This window comes from Cucurbita pepo, chromosome 7 (assembly GCF_057944985.1).
Source record: "Cucurbita pepo subsp. pepo isolate OVF chromosome 7, ASM5794498v1, whole genome shotgun sequence".
NCBI lineage: Eukaryota > Viridiplantae > Streptophyta > Magnoliopsida > Cucurbitales > Cucurbitaceae > Cucurbita > Cucurbita pepo.
Genome location: NC_141804.1, coordinates 1,861,318 through 1,877,353, shown reverse-complemented (window position 1 = coordinate 1,877,353; position 16,036 = coordinate 1,861,318). Strand labels below are relative to the sequence as shown.

General features: G+C 36.6%; 3 protein-coding genes and 1 long non-coding RNA gene across 4 annotated transcripts; 2 read left to right on the top strand and 2 right to left on the bottom strand.

Annotated features, from left to right (window-relative positions):
• The first annotated feature begins 1,178 nt into the window (after positions 1 to 1,178).
• Positions 1,179 to 1,882, top strand: LOC111799314 (putative lipid-binding protein AIR1B). Its single transcript, XM_023682827.2, has one exon. The coding sequence runs from the start codon at positions 1,235 to 1,237 to the stop codon at positions 1,661 to 1,663; it is 429 nt and encodes a 142-aa protein (XP_023538595.2). The 5' UTR covers positions 1,179 to 1,234; the 3' UTR covers positions 1,664 to 1,882.
• Positions 1,883 to 3,278: 1,396 nt separating this feature from the next.
• LOC111799092 (uncharacterized) lies at positions 3,279 to 4,057 on the top strand. The gene is made up of 2 exons (XR_015421759.1): positions 3,279 to 3,727; positions 3,890 to 4,057. It is a non-coding gene; the product is annotated as an uncharacterized LOC111799092 (long non-coding RNA).
• A 1,764-nt stretch (positions 4,058 to 5,821) lies between these two features.
• Positions 5,822 to 8,507, bottom strand: LOC111798181 (adenine phosphoribosyltransferase 5). Its single transcript, XM_087125735.1, has 7 exons — positions 8,202 to 8,507; positions 7,989 to 8,099; positions 7,541 to 7,633; positions 7,311 to 7,460; positions 6,886 to 6,944; positions 6,737 to 6,809; positions 5,822 to 6,059 (listed from the first exon to the last, which is right to left on the bottom strand). Exons 1-6 carry the CDS (start codon positions 8,290 to 8,292, stop codon positions 6,738 to 6,740), a joined length of 576 nt encoding a protein of 191 aa, XP_086981861.1. The 5' UTR covers positions 8,293 to 8,507; the 3' UTR covers positions 5,822 to 6,059; position 6,737.
• Positions 8,508 to 15,083: 6,576 nt separating this feature from the next.
• On the bottom strand, positions 15,084 to 15,974 carry PDE334 (ATPase, F0 complex, subunit B/B', bacterial/chloroplast). The gene has a single exon (XM_023682672.2). The coding sequence runs from the start codon at positions 15,875 to 15,877 to the stop codon at positions 15,218 to 15,220; it is 660 nt and encodes a 219-aa protein (XP_023538440.2). The 5' UTR covers positions 15,878 to 15,974; the 3' UTR covers positions 15,084 to 15,217.
• Positions 15,975 to 16,036: the final 62 nt, after the last annotated feature.

The following is a 16,036-nucleotide window of genomic DNA, read 5'->3' as shown; positions in this document are numbered from 1 at the left end:
GCCAATGTAGTCCTCGAACAGCCTCCCTTTAATCGAGGTTCGACTCTTTTCTTTCGACCCATTGAAAAAGTACATTATTTGTTCGACACTTGAGTCACTTTTGACTACAATTTCGAGGCTAGCAACTTCTTTGTTCGACACATGAGAATTCGATTAGCATGACTAAGTTAAGGGCATGACTTTAATAAACATGTTAGAAATCATGAACCTCCATAATAGTATGATATTCTCTACTTTGAGTATAAGCTCTCGTAGTTTTCCTTTTGGTTTCGCCAAAAGTCCTAATACCACTGGAGATGTAACAACCCCAAGTACAACACCAAGAGATATGGGCTTTCCCTTTTGGACTTCCTCTCATGATTTTTAAAAAGTGTCTGCTGGGAAAAAGTTTTCACACCCTTATAAAGAATGTTTAGCTCTCCTCCCGTCTCGTGTCCACCCTCTTCGGAGCTCCGCTTCCTCGATGGCCCATCGTCCAGTGTTTAGCTCTGATATCATTTGTAGAAACCCAAGCCACCGCTAGCAGATATTATCCTTTTTGGGCTTTACCTTCCAGTCTTCCCCTCAATGTTTTTAAAACACATATGAGGTTTCTACACACTTACACAGAATGTTTCTTTCTCTTCCTCAACTAACATGGGATCTCACAGTAGATGTATTTCTTACTTGTAAACTCACGATAGTTTTCACACCCTCATAAGAAATGTTTCGCTCTCCTCCCGCCTTGTCTCCACCTTCTTCGGAGCTCCACCTCCTCGTTGGCACATCGTCCAGTGTCTAGCTCTGATATCATTTGTAGAAACCCAAGCCACCGCTAGCAGATATTGTTCTTTTTGGGCATTACCTTCCGGTCTTCCCCTCAATTTTTTTAAAATACATCTGAGGTTTCTACACCATTACAAAGAATGTTTCGTTCTCTTCCTCAACTAATATGGGATCTCAGAGGAGATGTATTTCTTACCCGTAAACCCATGATCATCCCTTTAATTAGCCAACGTAGGATTCATTTCCGAACGCGAGTGGGAGCTACTACTACAACTAGTTCCATTAGATACCTTTTCTCAAATAATTTGTGATCGACAAAATCCCAAACATTTTCCACACAACAATCCAAACATTCCAACTAAGACCATTTTCATCCTCTTCTACAAGCCTCACTCTTCACACTAGTTTAAATGAAACCCCCCACTATCCCTCTAAGCTCAATCCCCTTAGAGCCACCCCCATCAAAAAAATGGCCTCCAAGTCCCTCTCTCCACCCATCCTCCTCCTCTCTCTCCTCCTCTGTTTATCCCTCTCCGCCGCCTCCCCCTGCAACCAGCCCAAAATCAAGCCGTCGCCAGCCAAAAAGAAACCGGCAATCCCCAAAATCATCCGCCCGCCGTCGTCATCTCCGGCAGTACAAACAGCTTACTGCCCAAAAGACACCGTGAAATTCAGTGTGTGTACCAACATTCTCGGAATCGGCAGCCTCATCGGAACCCCTGTTTCGAGCAAATGCTGCAGTTTGCTTACTGGGTTGACGAATCTTGAGGCGGCGGCTTGTCTTTGCACTGCAATTAAAGCCAATGTTCTTGGAATTAACTTGGATGTCCCTGTTTCCTTTAGCTTGCTGGTTAGCTCTTGCAAGAAATCTGTGCCCGCTGGGTACCGGTGTAAATGAAGCAGATAAGAACACTGTGATGGAACCTTCTGGAATGTTTGTGCTTTGTTTTGTGGGTCTTGTTCGTTATTGTTCGTTGTTTTCATTTATGTTCTTGTTTCAATTGGTCGTGTTTTTTCATGTTTTGTGGGTTTATTAAATGTTCTTTTTCCCCTCTTGATTTCACTCATCATTGCTCTCGTTCAGTGTTAATAAATCTGTGTACTACTTTCTATCAAATTCGTTCGATTTAGACTCTATATTCGAATCTCGTTTTGCACGTGTATATCGTTTACTTTAAATGTAGAGTAATATACGTTGAGACGCTTAACGTCAACAATATCTGTAATGTCCGTTATGAAGAGGTTTCCACACTCTTATAAAGAATGTTTCATTCCTCTCTCCGATTCATGTGGATCTCACCACCCGAAATCTTTGTTCCTCTCTCCAACAGATGTGGATCTTACCACCGAAAGTGTTTATTCCTCTCTCTAACTGATGTGGATCTTACCTCTGTCTTTGCTGGCTCACCGCCCCGTGTCTAGCTTTGTTACCATTTGTAACAGCCCAAACCCATTACTAGGAGACATTTAACGCCGATAATATTCGTATCAGTTCAAACCCACTACTAGTAGATATTGTTTGTTTTAGCTCATTACGTATCGTCGTTAGCCGCATGGTTTTAAAAATGTGTCTTTTAAGAAAAGGTTTCAATACTCTCATAAGGAATGATTTGTTTCCCTCCCCAACTGATGTGTGGGATCTCATAAGCTACCTTCCTTGGGGGCCAGTGTTCTTGCTGGCTTATAAGAACCCAAACCCACCATTAACAGATATTGTCTACTTTGGTCTGTTACGTACCGTCGTCAGCCTCACGATTCTATTAGAGAAAAGTTTGTAACTAAAAGCTATACATTTAGACACTTTAATGTCGACAATATCTGTAATGTCTGTTAGGGAGAGGTTTACACACTCTTATAAAGAATGGTTCATTTCTCTCTCCAAACCTAGTGCTATCGATAATATTTGTAACAGCTCAAACCCACCACTAGTAGACCTTGTTCGTTTTAGCTCATTACGCGTATCGTCGTTAGCCTCACGATTTTAAAACGCGTCTCTTAGGAAAAGGTTTCCATGCTCTTATAATGAATGCTTCGTTCTCCTCGCCAACCGATGTGGGATCTCAAAACCTACTTCTCATTGGGGGCCCGTGTTCTTGCTGGCTTGTAACAACTCAAGCCCACCATTAGCAGATATTGTCTACTTTGGTTGGTCCGTTACGTATTATCGTCAGCCTCACAATTTTAAAACGTATTTGTTAGAAAAAAGTTTCCACACCTATATAAGAAATAATTAGTTCCCTCTCGAGTCAATATAGGATCTCACAATATCTCAACATTTCGTGGAAAAGTTACTTGTACATATCCAAAGGCTCGGACGAGTTACAAAAGTGTATTGACTCTACATTGGTGTTGAGACGTCATCCTCTCGGGATTTGAGTTAAATCATCATTTTCTCTTGACGTAATTGCTCAATTTTAATTTTGATTATCTAAAACGCTTCAATTAACACGAAGTTGATTGATCAGTAGCAAATAGACAAATAAGAACATGATTAACAATATTAGCATGAAATTAGACACATAAATAGCATGTTTTAGATGATATCATTAATCTCAACTTCTCCCAATAACACGTTCTAGTGATTTTGTTTCTATTTTCTACCATGATCAGCTAGATCTCTATCAATTTGTTCATGATGAACTCTATATAGCAACTTTATTGAATTAAATCATGAACATAGGCTCTTTACAATACGATTCGAACCTGTTACCCGAATATCATACAAAAATCCCATAGAAAAAGCGAATGTTCGCGGCAAATCGGAATCGCGGCTTCATCTGGCCTCCCTGTTTACGAAATAGGTCTTCCCCGCCATATCTGCCGTCTGCGATTCTCTTGTGATTCCACATTGAATCATCGATTTGATTACCTCGATTAGGGGAAATTAGGAGAGAAATTTCCAGATTGATCGCCTTCGCCGCTGCCGTAGGGAATCGATTGGAGCCCTCCTCCTCGGAAATCGGTATATTCTAAACATCTTGATCTTCGCTAGTGTTTGTTTTAAGATTATTGTACGCTTTTTTGCTTTTTCTGTTTCTGATTTGATATGATATAGCTTTCGTTGGAAGTTTGGTGGATTTTTGTTTTCTGTGTTCATAATGGATGCGGCACTATTTGGCCATAGGATGCTCACATGGAGTGACGTTAGGGTATATGACAAGACAATGCCATCTTAGGCTTCTTTCCAAAATCATGGGATTCTGATCTTATAGTGTGATATTTGAATTGAATAGCTCTCTAGTGTTCTTCTGTGATGAAATTTTCTGTTTGAAATGATTTCAATTCTTGCACTGATCCTCCTCTTGAAAGGTTCATTTGCATTATGATTGCTGGCATTAAATAGATTTCTGGACTGTTATCTGCTAGAATTGCCTTTCATTTACGTTGAAAATGTAAGACGTCTTACCTAAAAAGCAGCACGAATTTCTTATGTCGACAAGCTGTTCCCATCTCCTGTCAAACATGTCGCTCACAGATCTTGGGGAATTTGTCTGTGCATAAAAATGTTTGCTTCTAAACATTATCATAATCGTGGGTAAACAACCATCTAGCCTGGGAACGTTTATCTTAAAAGATCTTGTAAATATTGTCTTCTTTGAACTTTCTCTTTCGGACTCTCCTTCAAGGTTTGTAAAACACATCCGCTAGAGAGAGGTTTCTACACATTTATAAATAATGTTTAGTTCCCTTCTCCAACTGATGTGGGAGATCTCACAATCTACCCCCTTCGAAGCCCAGCGTCCTCGTTGGCACACCGCTCGGTGTCTAGCTATAATACCACTTGTAATAGCCCAAGCCTACCACTAGCAGATATTGTTCTCTTTAGACTTTTGCTTACTGACTTCTCCTCAAGGTTTTTAAAACGCCTCTACTAGGGAGAGGTTTCCACACCTTTATAAAAGAATGTTTCGTTTTCTTCTCTAACCGACGTAAGATCTCACAATCCATCTCCCTTCGGGTTCTAACGTCCTCGCAGACACTCATTTTTCTTTTCAATCAACGTGGGATCCCACAATTTGAGTGAAGATCACATCCTATATCAATGTGTTCTTAAGTTTTTCTGTTGATGCTTCTTCTGGGTTCAAGTCCTAATGGCACATTGATGTCGATAGAGCCTTGGGCCTACGAAGTGGGCTCGTCTTCTTTTCCTTAAAAAAGCTGGTAATATGCATATACACTCTCCAGATATTGAAGTTACATGCTTTGGCCCATAAATCATTATATCTTCTCTGGTTGTGGAAGTAGATTTTGAAAATATCCACAAGAAGCCCTCCAACAGGCTATTTTTGCGCAGAGGGAAAGGATGTATGGGTTGTATTAGTTGGGATGTACAGTCAATCAGGATGCTTTTCAAAGAGGGTTTAATCAAGCACTTGGAGAAAAGGCCAAGAAAGGCATGGTTCATTGTGAACTGCTTGTGGGTTCCATTTCATTAACTCATCCTGAAGGCTCAGTGAAACAGTAGAACTGATAGGCTAGGCTGTCTTTCTTCCACCACCTCTCTTTATTACCCTTTGCAGCTCATCTCGAATTGTCGATCCTAATAGTTTGACCGTTAAAGGCTTATCTCTCGGGGTTGCTTAACGATTGTCTGTAGTGTACCCTTCCCCTCCCGGCATCTCTCGTTTCAACCCGGGACAGCATTGGTCAAGCCTTTTAGTTATATTTTGATTGTGAAATCTGTTAGGAGACTAATTGTGGGTATGTTTCTAGCTTATGAGGGATGAGGTTGAGTTGTCCAAAGCTGACAAGAACTTGAATGGGATGGGTGGGCATAGAAGATGAGTCAATAATAGATGAAGAATCCAGGAAGTTGCTATCAGATATCTTCACAGATAATGCTAGATTGAGGAAACCACTCTATCATGCTGTCAGAATGGAATGATTGGATCCCAGAAATTTGATTGGACGGAGCGGTCATTTCATAAGATGCTCTTTCTTGTAAGTAAATTCATCATCGCTTAGTTGATAGAACAAATAGATCTTTTTTTTTTTTTTTGAACCCAAATATCTCCATGGAAGATCAGGAAGGAGCACAAAAATTGGATCCTCTTCATGTACAAAATCATGGGATTTTTTTTAATATCAGGATCTGAGAATACTCTGTTCATTCCATTCAAGATTTTGTTGAAATAACATGACACATAATTTAGCACTAAAGAATACTACACAATGAACCCACCCAATTCATTCATCTCTCCCTCCCTCCCTCCCTCCCTCCCTGTTAGCTCAAGCATCATCTTCTCAATCTCAGCCTAAGCAGAAGCACGTTCGTCGTCCATGTCCACACCCACCTGCATCGACACAACATGTTTATTAGCTGTTGTTCAGATGTCTAGAGGATGGTGGTAGAAATCATTCTAAGTAATCAAAAATGCCATAGGAATGGGAATTCAGCAATCATGATGTAGTAACAGCCCAAAAACACCGCTAGCAAATGTTGTCTCTTTGAACTTTCACTCAAGGTTTTTAAAACAGAATGTTAGGGAGAGGTTTCACACCCTTATAAGTAAGGTTTCGTTCTCCTCCCCAACCGACGTGAGATCTCACATATGAATGGAATCCAACAATTATGATGCAACAACCCAAGCTCACCCTTAGTAGATATTATTCTCTTTCAGCTACCTCTCAAGGTTTTTAAAACAAGTCTACTAGAGAGTGATTTACACACCCATATAAAGAGATTATCTTCCTTGGACTTTCCCTCAAAATTTATAAAACGCTAGGGAGAGGTTTCCACACCCTTAACGAAAAGTTTCGTTCTCCTCCCCAACTAACGTGGGATCTAACACATAGAACCTCCATGAATAAGGAAATTGGAGAAATCAAATCTTCGAAACGATTACTCATTCGTTTCTTTTCGTTCTGGTTTCTTGTGTTTTTTTATTCGGCTTTAGCATAATATCATTACCAAGTTGTGGTAGTAGAAAAACAGAGCATGCATAGAAGAAACAGAGCTTCGAAATTGTACCTTAAAAACAACCATCCAATTGGCGTGGTTCAACAAGGATATAAAGCGGCTTTCCATTAAGCCTGCGCTGTCCCTTAATTACCAGAAATTTCAAAACCCTAAGTATCGTTAATCACACAATTAAACAGTTAAAAAAACACCTTAATTACCTTAACTTCGCGTAATCCAACCACACAACCACATTCAACCACTTCAGCACCCATCCGTTCTACCAACAAAACAGGAAAAGAAACAGTAAATTAATTATAAAACTAAACGAAATTATTAAGATCATAATGGACCCATCAAATCTTTAATTATCTATTCCAAGATTTCGAGGCAAACATAATAATGATGAATGATAATCATTTTCAATAAGAAATCTTAAACCCCATGATTAGTAATCCCATGTTTTTATGTTCTTGTTCAGAACAAAACCATGGATTCCACGACCTTGCTTTTAAGATTAGCAAAGCATCAAAAGTCAACAAAAAACATCCTTAAATTAAGGAATCAAAACACAACAATAACAAGATTATGTTCTTAAGAACAATTCCAAGAATCATAACCAGAAAACTGACAAAAAAAAACATACCCAGAAGCCTGATTGCTGCAGATAAGGTTCCACCAGTGGCTACCAAATCGTCGATAATCAATGCACGTTCCCCTGGCTTCACAGCATCAATTTGCATTTCTAAGCAGTCATTTCCATACTCCAAATCATAAGCTTCTGAAATCACTTCCCCTAGTAATGAACACAACAAAAAACACATAAAAACACAGAGCATTTGGGGTGAAATTCAAGGGTTTTTGCAGAGATTCTACCTGGAAGTTTTCTGGGTTTTCTTAAAGGAACAAACTTTGCTCCAATGGCTAACGCAATTGATGGGCCAAACATGAACCCCCTGGCTTCTACCCCTGCATTTCCAAGTCAAAACAGAGCCTTTTAATGGGAAAAAGAAGATCATAATTTCTTAGGAAAGCGTTTTTGTAAAAGGGTAAAGAGACGTGGACAGCAAAGTACAAGAAGAAAGTTTTAACTTTCCTTCAAAGAACACATCCAATAAACCGTGTAAAAGAAGAGAGAGAAAGACTAAATTCAGTAAAAAAAAAAAAAAAAAAAAAAAAAAAACAGAGCAAAGAACAGGGGAGGATGAGAAAACCCAAGAAAGTTGCAAGAAAAAATCAAACAAAGAACAAAACAGAGAGAATCCTCAAGCATTGTCCGCAACACCAACACTAATCCATGAAGTATGGCGAAAGAAAACCGAACCAGCGACAACAGAGATGTTCATTCCCCTGTAACGATCGACAAAAATGTCGACAGTATCCTTAAACGCCTTATGATCCAGCAACAACGTTGTAATGTCTTGAAACATTATCCCTATCAGACAACAAAAAAAACCCCAAAACATTCAAAATTGCCCAGAATCTTCATTTCCATCAGAAATCCACAAAAAAAAAAAAGGCAAGAACAGGGACGAACCAGGCTTGGGGAAGTGAGGAACTACTCGAATGGCTTGAGAGATTCCTTGGAGCCTTGGGTCGCCCTTTAAGCCATTCTCTGCTGCAAACATTTTTGTTTTGTTGTTCCTGTTGTGGTTTGTTGAACTTGGAAGAGTGGGTTTGTGTTTTAAAGAAGAAACAGAGGGTTTTAATGGAGGTTTTCAGGGAAAACCAGAATGAAAAGGGGAAGAAGGAGAAGGGAAGTGTATGGAAAAGATCGCTCTTATCTAAGATGTTGGAATAATGGAAGGTCTTTTAATATATTTTGGGGGTTGTTTTGTTTTGTTTATCAACGTTGTCCCGACCATAATACCTTGCTACACATAATTAACAACCTCAAATTTATCCCACGCGAAACCATCCCACGTGTAAACCACGCCTCTCTCTTGCCATATTTGAAATACTTAATCTCCCCTAAGTGGAAAGACTTGAATAGTTCACTCACGCATCTCAAGTTTATTGTTAGTAGATTGGTTATGTATTGTCGTCTATTAGGGAGAGATTTCACACTGTTTTAAGACATGTTTTGTTATCTCACAATCCACTTCCTTGAGTGTCTAGTGTCATTACTAACACATCTCTTAGTGTTTGGCTTTTATACCATTTATAACAGTCCAGACCCACCGCTGACAAATATTATCCGTTTAGGCTTGTTATGTGTCGTTGTTAGCCTCGCAATTTTAAAACGTGGAGAGAGGTTTCCAAACTCTTATAAGCTTATAAGAAATGCTAAATTCCCCTCCCTAACCGACATGGGACTTCGCTCACGTGTTGTTGAACTATGCCAAAACTTTTAAAATCATCCCTATTCTTACCGTTTTCACATTTTTTTTAGCATGAATGTGCACTTGTATTTTCTATTTGATACCCATGTTCGGTTATAAGAGAACTTGAGCATAACTTAATTCGTGAATTTATATATTATTGATCAAGAGATCAGAGGCTTAAACTTCTTGAGTAAAAAGAATCGTATTGGGTTAACTCGTACATGTCGCTCCAACCAAGAAAGAATCGTATTGGGTTAAGTTCAGGATTGAGTAAAGAGATAATTAACATTAACACATTGAAGTTGAAGATTCACTATACTAAAAAAATCTAAAGTCAAAATAAAGAGAAATTATAACAGTATAAGCTCACCGCCGGTAAATATTGTCAGTTTTGGCCTGTTACGTATTGCCATTAGCCTCACGATTTTACAACACAACTGAACAGAGGTTTTCACATTTATTATTTTTATTTTTTTTAGTGAAAACTATAGAATGGAAATTGAATATTGAGTTAAATAATAATAATAATAAATAAATAAATAAATGATTAAAAGTTTGTTAGTGTGGATGTTTGAGTCTTTTGGGACATCAAAAGAACAAAGAATCCGACCGGAGGATTAAAAAGTGGAGCCCCGAGATTTTGACTATCTGACTCCAAATCCAGGGTCCGACTTTTCAGAGAGACCCGCCCGCCCCGCCTCACCCCATTTCCCTTTATTTATTTATTTATTTATTTTTATTTATTTATTTATTTATTTTTGTCTTAATAATTTCATAACATTCCATCTTTTTCCAAACCCAATAAAGATTCGTACAAATACCTTTTTTATTTTTTATTTTCTAAAAACAACTTTCCATTACAATTTTGTCTCATTTTATATTATCAAAACATAAATAATAAATTACACTCTTTTCTATTTTCTAATAATATTAAATTTCTTTCTAAATATAATTACTAAAACAACACTATAACATTACTTTCCCTACCTCTACCTTCAAGTCTGTCACCTCTCCCGTCTTTCAGTGAATTGGGTCGGTAATTATCTCTTACAAAAAGTCTGATTATACCTTTTGTCTTGAAATTGATCGTTGTCAAGGTCAATTAGTCGTTCGACTGTAACAAAGGCCATGATACAGTCTTGCGTTTCGTATACAACTTCAGTCTCTCGCACTTTGATGGCAGTAGACTTGTGATTGTGCAGCACTCACTTCTCAGCAACAAGTGAGTTAAGCTTATTCGTTCTCGCGTCACCTACAACAAAGCGACGTATGCTCGAGCCTCTTGTCACGGTTCAAGAAGAAAGTTTTAGAAAACAGGGCAGAGAGATTACGCAAATGTAAGAAAAAATCAACAACAACCGACTTACTACATATAACTATCAGCTACGGACTTCATCCATGTCACTAATATCAAACATAAATTTAAAAAGAAAAACATTTAATATAATATTCACTTTAACACTCTTCTTACACGAATGTGCATAGTCATTTATAGCTCATTTATTTATGTATCTACAAAATAAATAAATAAATAAATAAATAAAAATTAAAAAAAAAAAACAATAAATAATTAGGTGAAATTAAATAGGCAAAGATTGGATGGGCTGCCCAAAAAATCCTTTTAAAGACTCAATAAATATGGATGTGATGTATCGTTCACGAAACGATTTTGACAATTAATTAAAGCATTTATTGCAAATCAAATAATAAATTAAAATATCATACTTTCAAATTTAAATATTAAATTATTGCAACTCTATCCATTAATATTAAATTATATGATATAATAATACATTATTTTAATTTTAAAACATTATATAAACACGGTCGAAAACGATATCATTAATATATGTGTGACGACGAATAATATATAATGATTAAAAATATATATATATAAGATTCTTGTTCTTTAACTATATCGATCTTCAATCATATGATATCATAATTTACATGACATGACTACATCATGGAAAAATTTTTCTCTCGACCCATGTTTCAATTGAAGTCAACTTTCTCATAGTGGTCACTCCACGAACGTTCAGTGCTACACGGACCAAATAAGACATTTCACAATCAAATTGCATAAAGAGAGATTGTACAAGTATCGTTTCACCAAAATTATTGTATCGTAGGTCAACTTAAATTGGAATATAAAAATTTAGCGAGAAAATATTTAGGCCATGTGACAACTATGAATCGGCCGGGAATTAAGGGTAATAACTAAGACAAAATTAAATTCTCGTTTTAAAACTTGGCGAGTTATATTAATTTTTTTAAAATATATATAATAAAAAAAATGTAGGCTCGAGTAATTGTTCGTTGTTGTGCTTTTAATAAAATTAGGATGAAACTATATAATTAATTTTATAACGATGCTCGATATCTAAACCGTTAAAATATAATTATTTAAAAATTATTGTATTTTAGATTAAGGAAAAATTATATTTTTTATTTTCAATTATATGATAAAAATTATTGAAAAACAAATTTTTTTTTTTTTTTTTCTTTTAAGAACAATTATAAATTTTTTTAAAAATTGGGACGTGATGCCCACGCGCGGGGAATTTAAAAATGAATTGGAATGAGAAAAAAAGGACACACACAGCTTTAAAAAGAGTTTCAGTGAATCTAAGCAAAGCAGAGCTGAAAAGATGTGAAGATGAAGAAACCTTATGAAACCCACAAAAGTTTTGGAATCCTATGTTTCTCGATCTACCATAACCAAAATCACCTGTTCCCGATTCTACGAAATGTCGTATAAACACGGTTCGGTTGTTCGTGGGTTGGGTTGTGTTAGGTCAATTAAGAATTTTTTTTAAATATTTTTAAATTGGGTTGGTTCGGGTCATTAATAATAAATTCGAGTTGTTCCCGTATCTACATAGAGTAGTATTAACACGACTCGGTTGTTCGTGGGTCGAGTTGTGTTAGGTCAAATTAAGACTTTTTTCAAATATTTTTTAGTTGGGTTGGTTCAGGTCATTAATAATAAATTCGAGTTGTTTCCCGTATCTACATAGAGTAGTATGAACACGACTCAGTTGTTTGTGGGTTGAGTTGTGTTGGGTCGAATTTATTTGGGTCATTAGCAATAAATTCGAGTTAATTCAGTTCAATTCAATCGAGTTTTAAGAAATCTTACGAATCGGCCCAATTTATAATTTTTTTATTTATTTGGCGCCAAACCAACAAAAATAAATTTATAACTCGATACATGTCAGGTTAGAAATCACGACGCTCCACAATGGTATAATATTGTACACCCTGACTTTAAAATGCATATGTTATAGAGACGGTCTAGTCCTACTCTGACTAGCGTCTCGCACTAGTGATTGACTTTAATACCATTTGTAATAGCATAAAGCCAATTGCTAATAGATATTTTCTGCTTTAGTCCGTTGTTAATTTTACGTTTAAAATCGTAAAATTGATGACGATAGGTGACGGGTCAAATCGAGTAATATTTACTGAATTGGTAAATATTTAATTAAAGAATAATAAAGCGAAAGAATTAGTTAAATTATGGGGGAAGAAAGTGAGTAAAAGGTAAAAGTGAAAAGGTAAAAAAAAGAGGGTAATAAATGGATTCCTTCCAAAAAAGGCGATAGAATTAGAGGGGGATGACAGAGAATCAAGTGGCAGTAGATTTTCAGAGAGGGGTGGTCCCCATCACAGCTAAGACAACGTGGCACTCCAAATCTCATCATACCGTGTCATACGTAGCATGATGAAAAGACCTAACCCCCCCTAGACCTTTTTTTTACTTTTGTCTTTTTCTGTCCATTGACCAAACTATCTCTTCCAAAATTTTCAAAAATTTAAACCCCGTGGGGCCCACTCCACCTAGATACGCTTGACGTCATCCTTACCCCCTCATAATGCCCAAATCACCCCTTTTATACCCGCCACGTCCCCACCCTAACCATCATTCATCCCATTTTTACCATTGTATTTACTTTTTCTCCCTAATAATTATACTTTTTTATATTTTATTTAATTTTTTTTTGTTAATAATCCTGTATATTAATAATTAAAATATCTTAAATTTTAAATATTAAACTTAACATTTATTACTCACTTTAAATATTCTTAATTTGAAAGATGAAAGTCGCACGTCGGCTAATTTAGAGAACGATCGTGGGTTTATAAATAAATAATACTATCTCCATTCGTATGAGGCATTTTGCGAGCAAAATGATGAGAGCTTATGCTAAAAGTAGACAATATCATGTCATTTTGACAATCATGTTCAACTAACTAACTAAAAAAACAGATAAATTAACAATGCAACTAACTAACTAAAAAACAGACAGATCAACAATGCTACTAACTATCTAAAACACAAACAGATCAACAATGCAACTAACTAATTTAAAAAGCAGATAGATCAACAATGCAACTAACTAACTAAAACACCGACAGATCACAATGCAACTAACTAACTAAAACACAGACAGATGAACAATGCAACCAACTAACTAAAACACGGACATATCACAATGCAACTAACTAACTAAAACACATACAAATCAACAATGCAATTAACTAACTAAAACTCAAACAATGCAACTAACTTAAAAAACAGACAGATGAACAATGCAACTAACTAGCTAAAAGAACAGATCAACAATGCAACTAACTAACTAAAAAACATACAGAATAACAATGCAACTAACTAACTGAAAAACAGACATATCAATAACTCAAACAGGCTCCCGTCTCATGGTTAAATTGGATTATAACTCTATTTTTGAATAAAAAAAATGGTTAACTCGTAAACCATTTTAAAATTTCTAAAAACTTAGCTCAACCCTTATACAGAAAAAAAAAAAAAAAAAAAAAAATTTTTTTTTTTTTTTTTTTTTCTGTAATGGAAGGGTAAAAATTAATATGAATGGTGGGGCCTAGTTAAATTGGAAAATGGGAAATAAATAAATAAATAAATAATATAAATAAAAGGTACAGAAAAAGAACTGTAGAAGGGCACGCGAGGGGTACTAACACAGAAACATGATAACATGATGATTAAGAGCTTTAGATAGACCAGCTTTCACATCTCTCAGATTACAATATCCTTCTCTTTTTCTACGGCCCAGATTCCCTTTCCTCCTTCAATCCTCACCCTTCATTTCGATCCCCCTAGATCCTTGACCCCACCATTCTTCATTTCCTCCACAAGTCAAACCCAACCAAATCCCCCACTTTTTCCTTTTTAATCTTTTCTTACCTTGGGTAAAGTAAAAGGTAATTTTCCATCCCTCCCACACGTGAACACTCAATTTTCAATTTTTAACCCTTTAATTACAAAATTTTAATTCTTAATTTAATATCTTTATGTTTAAGTCAACTAAAATATTATATTTGATGGGCCATACTCATAGCCTTAGTCAATTAACAAATTATGTGCATAATATAAGCTTAATTCTTTTTAAAAAAAAAATGATGAATGCTTATCTTTCGAGCGTCACGTCTAACCAAACCTAACTCGAACTAATTATTTAACCGAAACTTTATAGCTTATACTGTCTATTTATATGTATTTTATTTATTTATAATAAAATAAAAATATATCTTGTTGGAGATTTTCCACTATATAATAATGGGATGTTTGATTGAAGTTTAAAGCTTTCGAGGGAAAAGGTGGGAAAGAGTTGGACCCATTGAAGTGACTTTTTTTTTTTATTTTTTTATTTTTTTATTTTCCATGAAAATAGCTGTTGCCCATATTCTTTTTTTTATTTCTTTAATATTCTAAAAAAAAAAAAAAAAAGTTTGGGCCGGGCTTGCTTTGATTGTTACGGGCTGGGTGTTCCGAAAGCCCATAAACTTGTTTAAATGAGCTACGTGGGCTTTAATATTGGGCCCAATTCAATATGGGCTAAGTTAGGGATTAAATTTTTAAATATGATTATTTATTTATTTCTTTAAAGTCTACCTACAAAATTACCATATTATTGAATTTAAAAAAATTTATTAATGCTCTATAAGTAAGGAGGTAAGGGTAAATTGGTAATTTCATTAGGACTCCGGTATATAATATAGTCTAAAACTTGGGATTAATATAGTAGTAAGTGGAAGGCAGGTGGAGGGGGAAATAAAGAAACGAATTATTTATACATTTAATTGTTCTTTCATATCCATTATGATTGCAAGGCAAAGCGATTATAAGAACGTAAGTAGAAATGTAGATGAATTCCAGAACAGAACAGAAATTCAGAGCAAAATCGATCTAAACGGGAAGAACCTTCTTGACGATTTCGTCGCTAAGAGCTGCAATTTGAGCATCCAGGGATTTAATGGTCTCCACCTTCTGATTCTCCAAGCTCGCCAATGCCTCCTGCAACTCCGCATCGATTTTCTTCCTTCCCTCCGCCAGTTTCTCCTCCACTTCTGCCTGAGTTTCCTTCTTCATCTTGTTAAGCGCCGCTGAAATTTCCGCTCTGGCCGCCCTCATCACCGCTGCGGCTTGTTCATCCAACTGCTTCACCTCCTCGGATGTGTCTTTAACGCTGTTGAGCTTCTCTTTTATGGCGGCGTCTCTTTCGTCCATGAATTTGCCGAGTGGAGAGAAGTAGAGTTTGTCGAGACCGACCATGAGGAGAAGGAATTGCGCCATCATGATTGGAAGAGTGAGGTTGAAATCGAAGAGCGCGGCCTTTTCGATCTCTTCGGCGAGGGAAGGTGGTGCGAAGGAGAGCGATGTGGCGGCGATGAGGGAGAGGGATTTGAGAGTGGTGGTGGAGAGGGAGAGGAATTTGGGGTTTTTGAGAATCGTGGGGGTTAGGGTTAGGGTTAGGGTTTTGGGAATGGAGAATTTGGGGGTTTTGGTGGAGGCGATGGAAGGGGGAGGGGAGAGGGGTTTGGAGGAGGCCATTATTACATTCGCCATGGCTGCGTCGAGCTTTGGAGCTTTGGAGCTTCGAGTGAACGATAATGGCGGATCTGGTGAATGATTGAGAGACGAAATGGGGTGGAGATTAGGGTTATCTACATTATGCTCTCTGCATTCTTCGCCACACAATTTGATAAGGCTCTGCTCGCTTCCGCC

Excerpts from the sequence above, each read along its gene's own strand:
- LOC111799314 (XM_023682827.2), top strand. The coding sequence starts at position 1,235 with ATGGCCTCCAAGTCCCTCTCTCCACCCATCCTCCTCCTCTCTCTCCTC.
- LOC111798181 (XM_087125735.1), bottom strand. The coding sequence starts at position 8,292 with ATGTTTGCAGCAGAGAATGGCTTAAAGGGCGACCCAAGGCTCCAAGGA. Across the intron at positions 8,100-8,201 it reads TCCTCACTTCCCCAAGCCTG|GGATAATGTTTCAAGACATT; the intron begins GTTCGTCCCTGT and ends GTTGTCTGATAG. Across the intron at positions 6,945-7,310 it reads TGCAGCAATCAGGCTTCTGG|AACGGATGGGTGCTGAAGTG; the intron begins GTATGTTTTTTT and ends TTTTGTTGGTAG.
- PDE334 (XM_023682672.2), bottom strand. The coding sequence starts at position 15,877 with ATGGCGAATGTAATAATGGCCTCCTCCAAACCCCTCTCCCCTCCCCCT.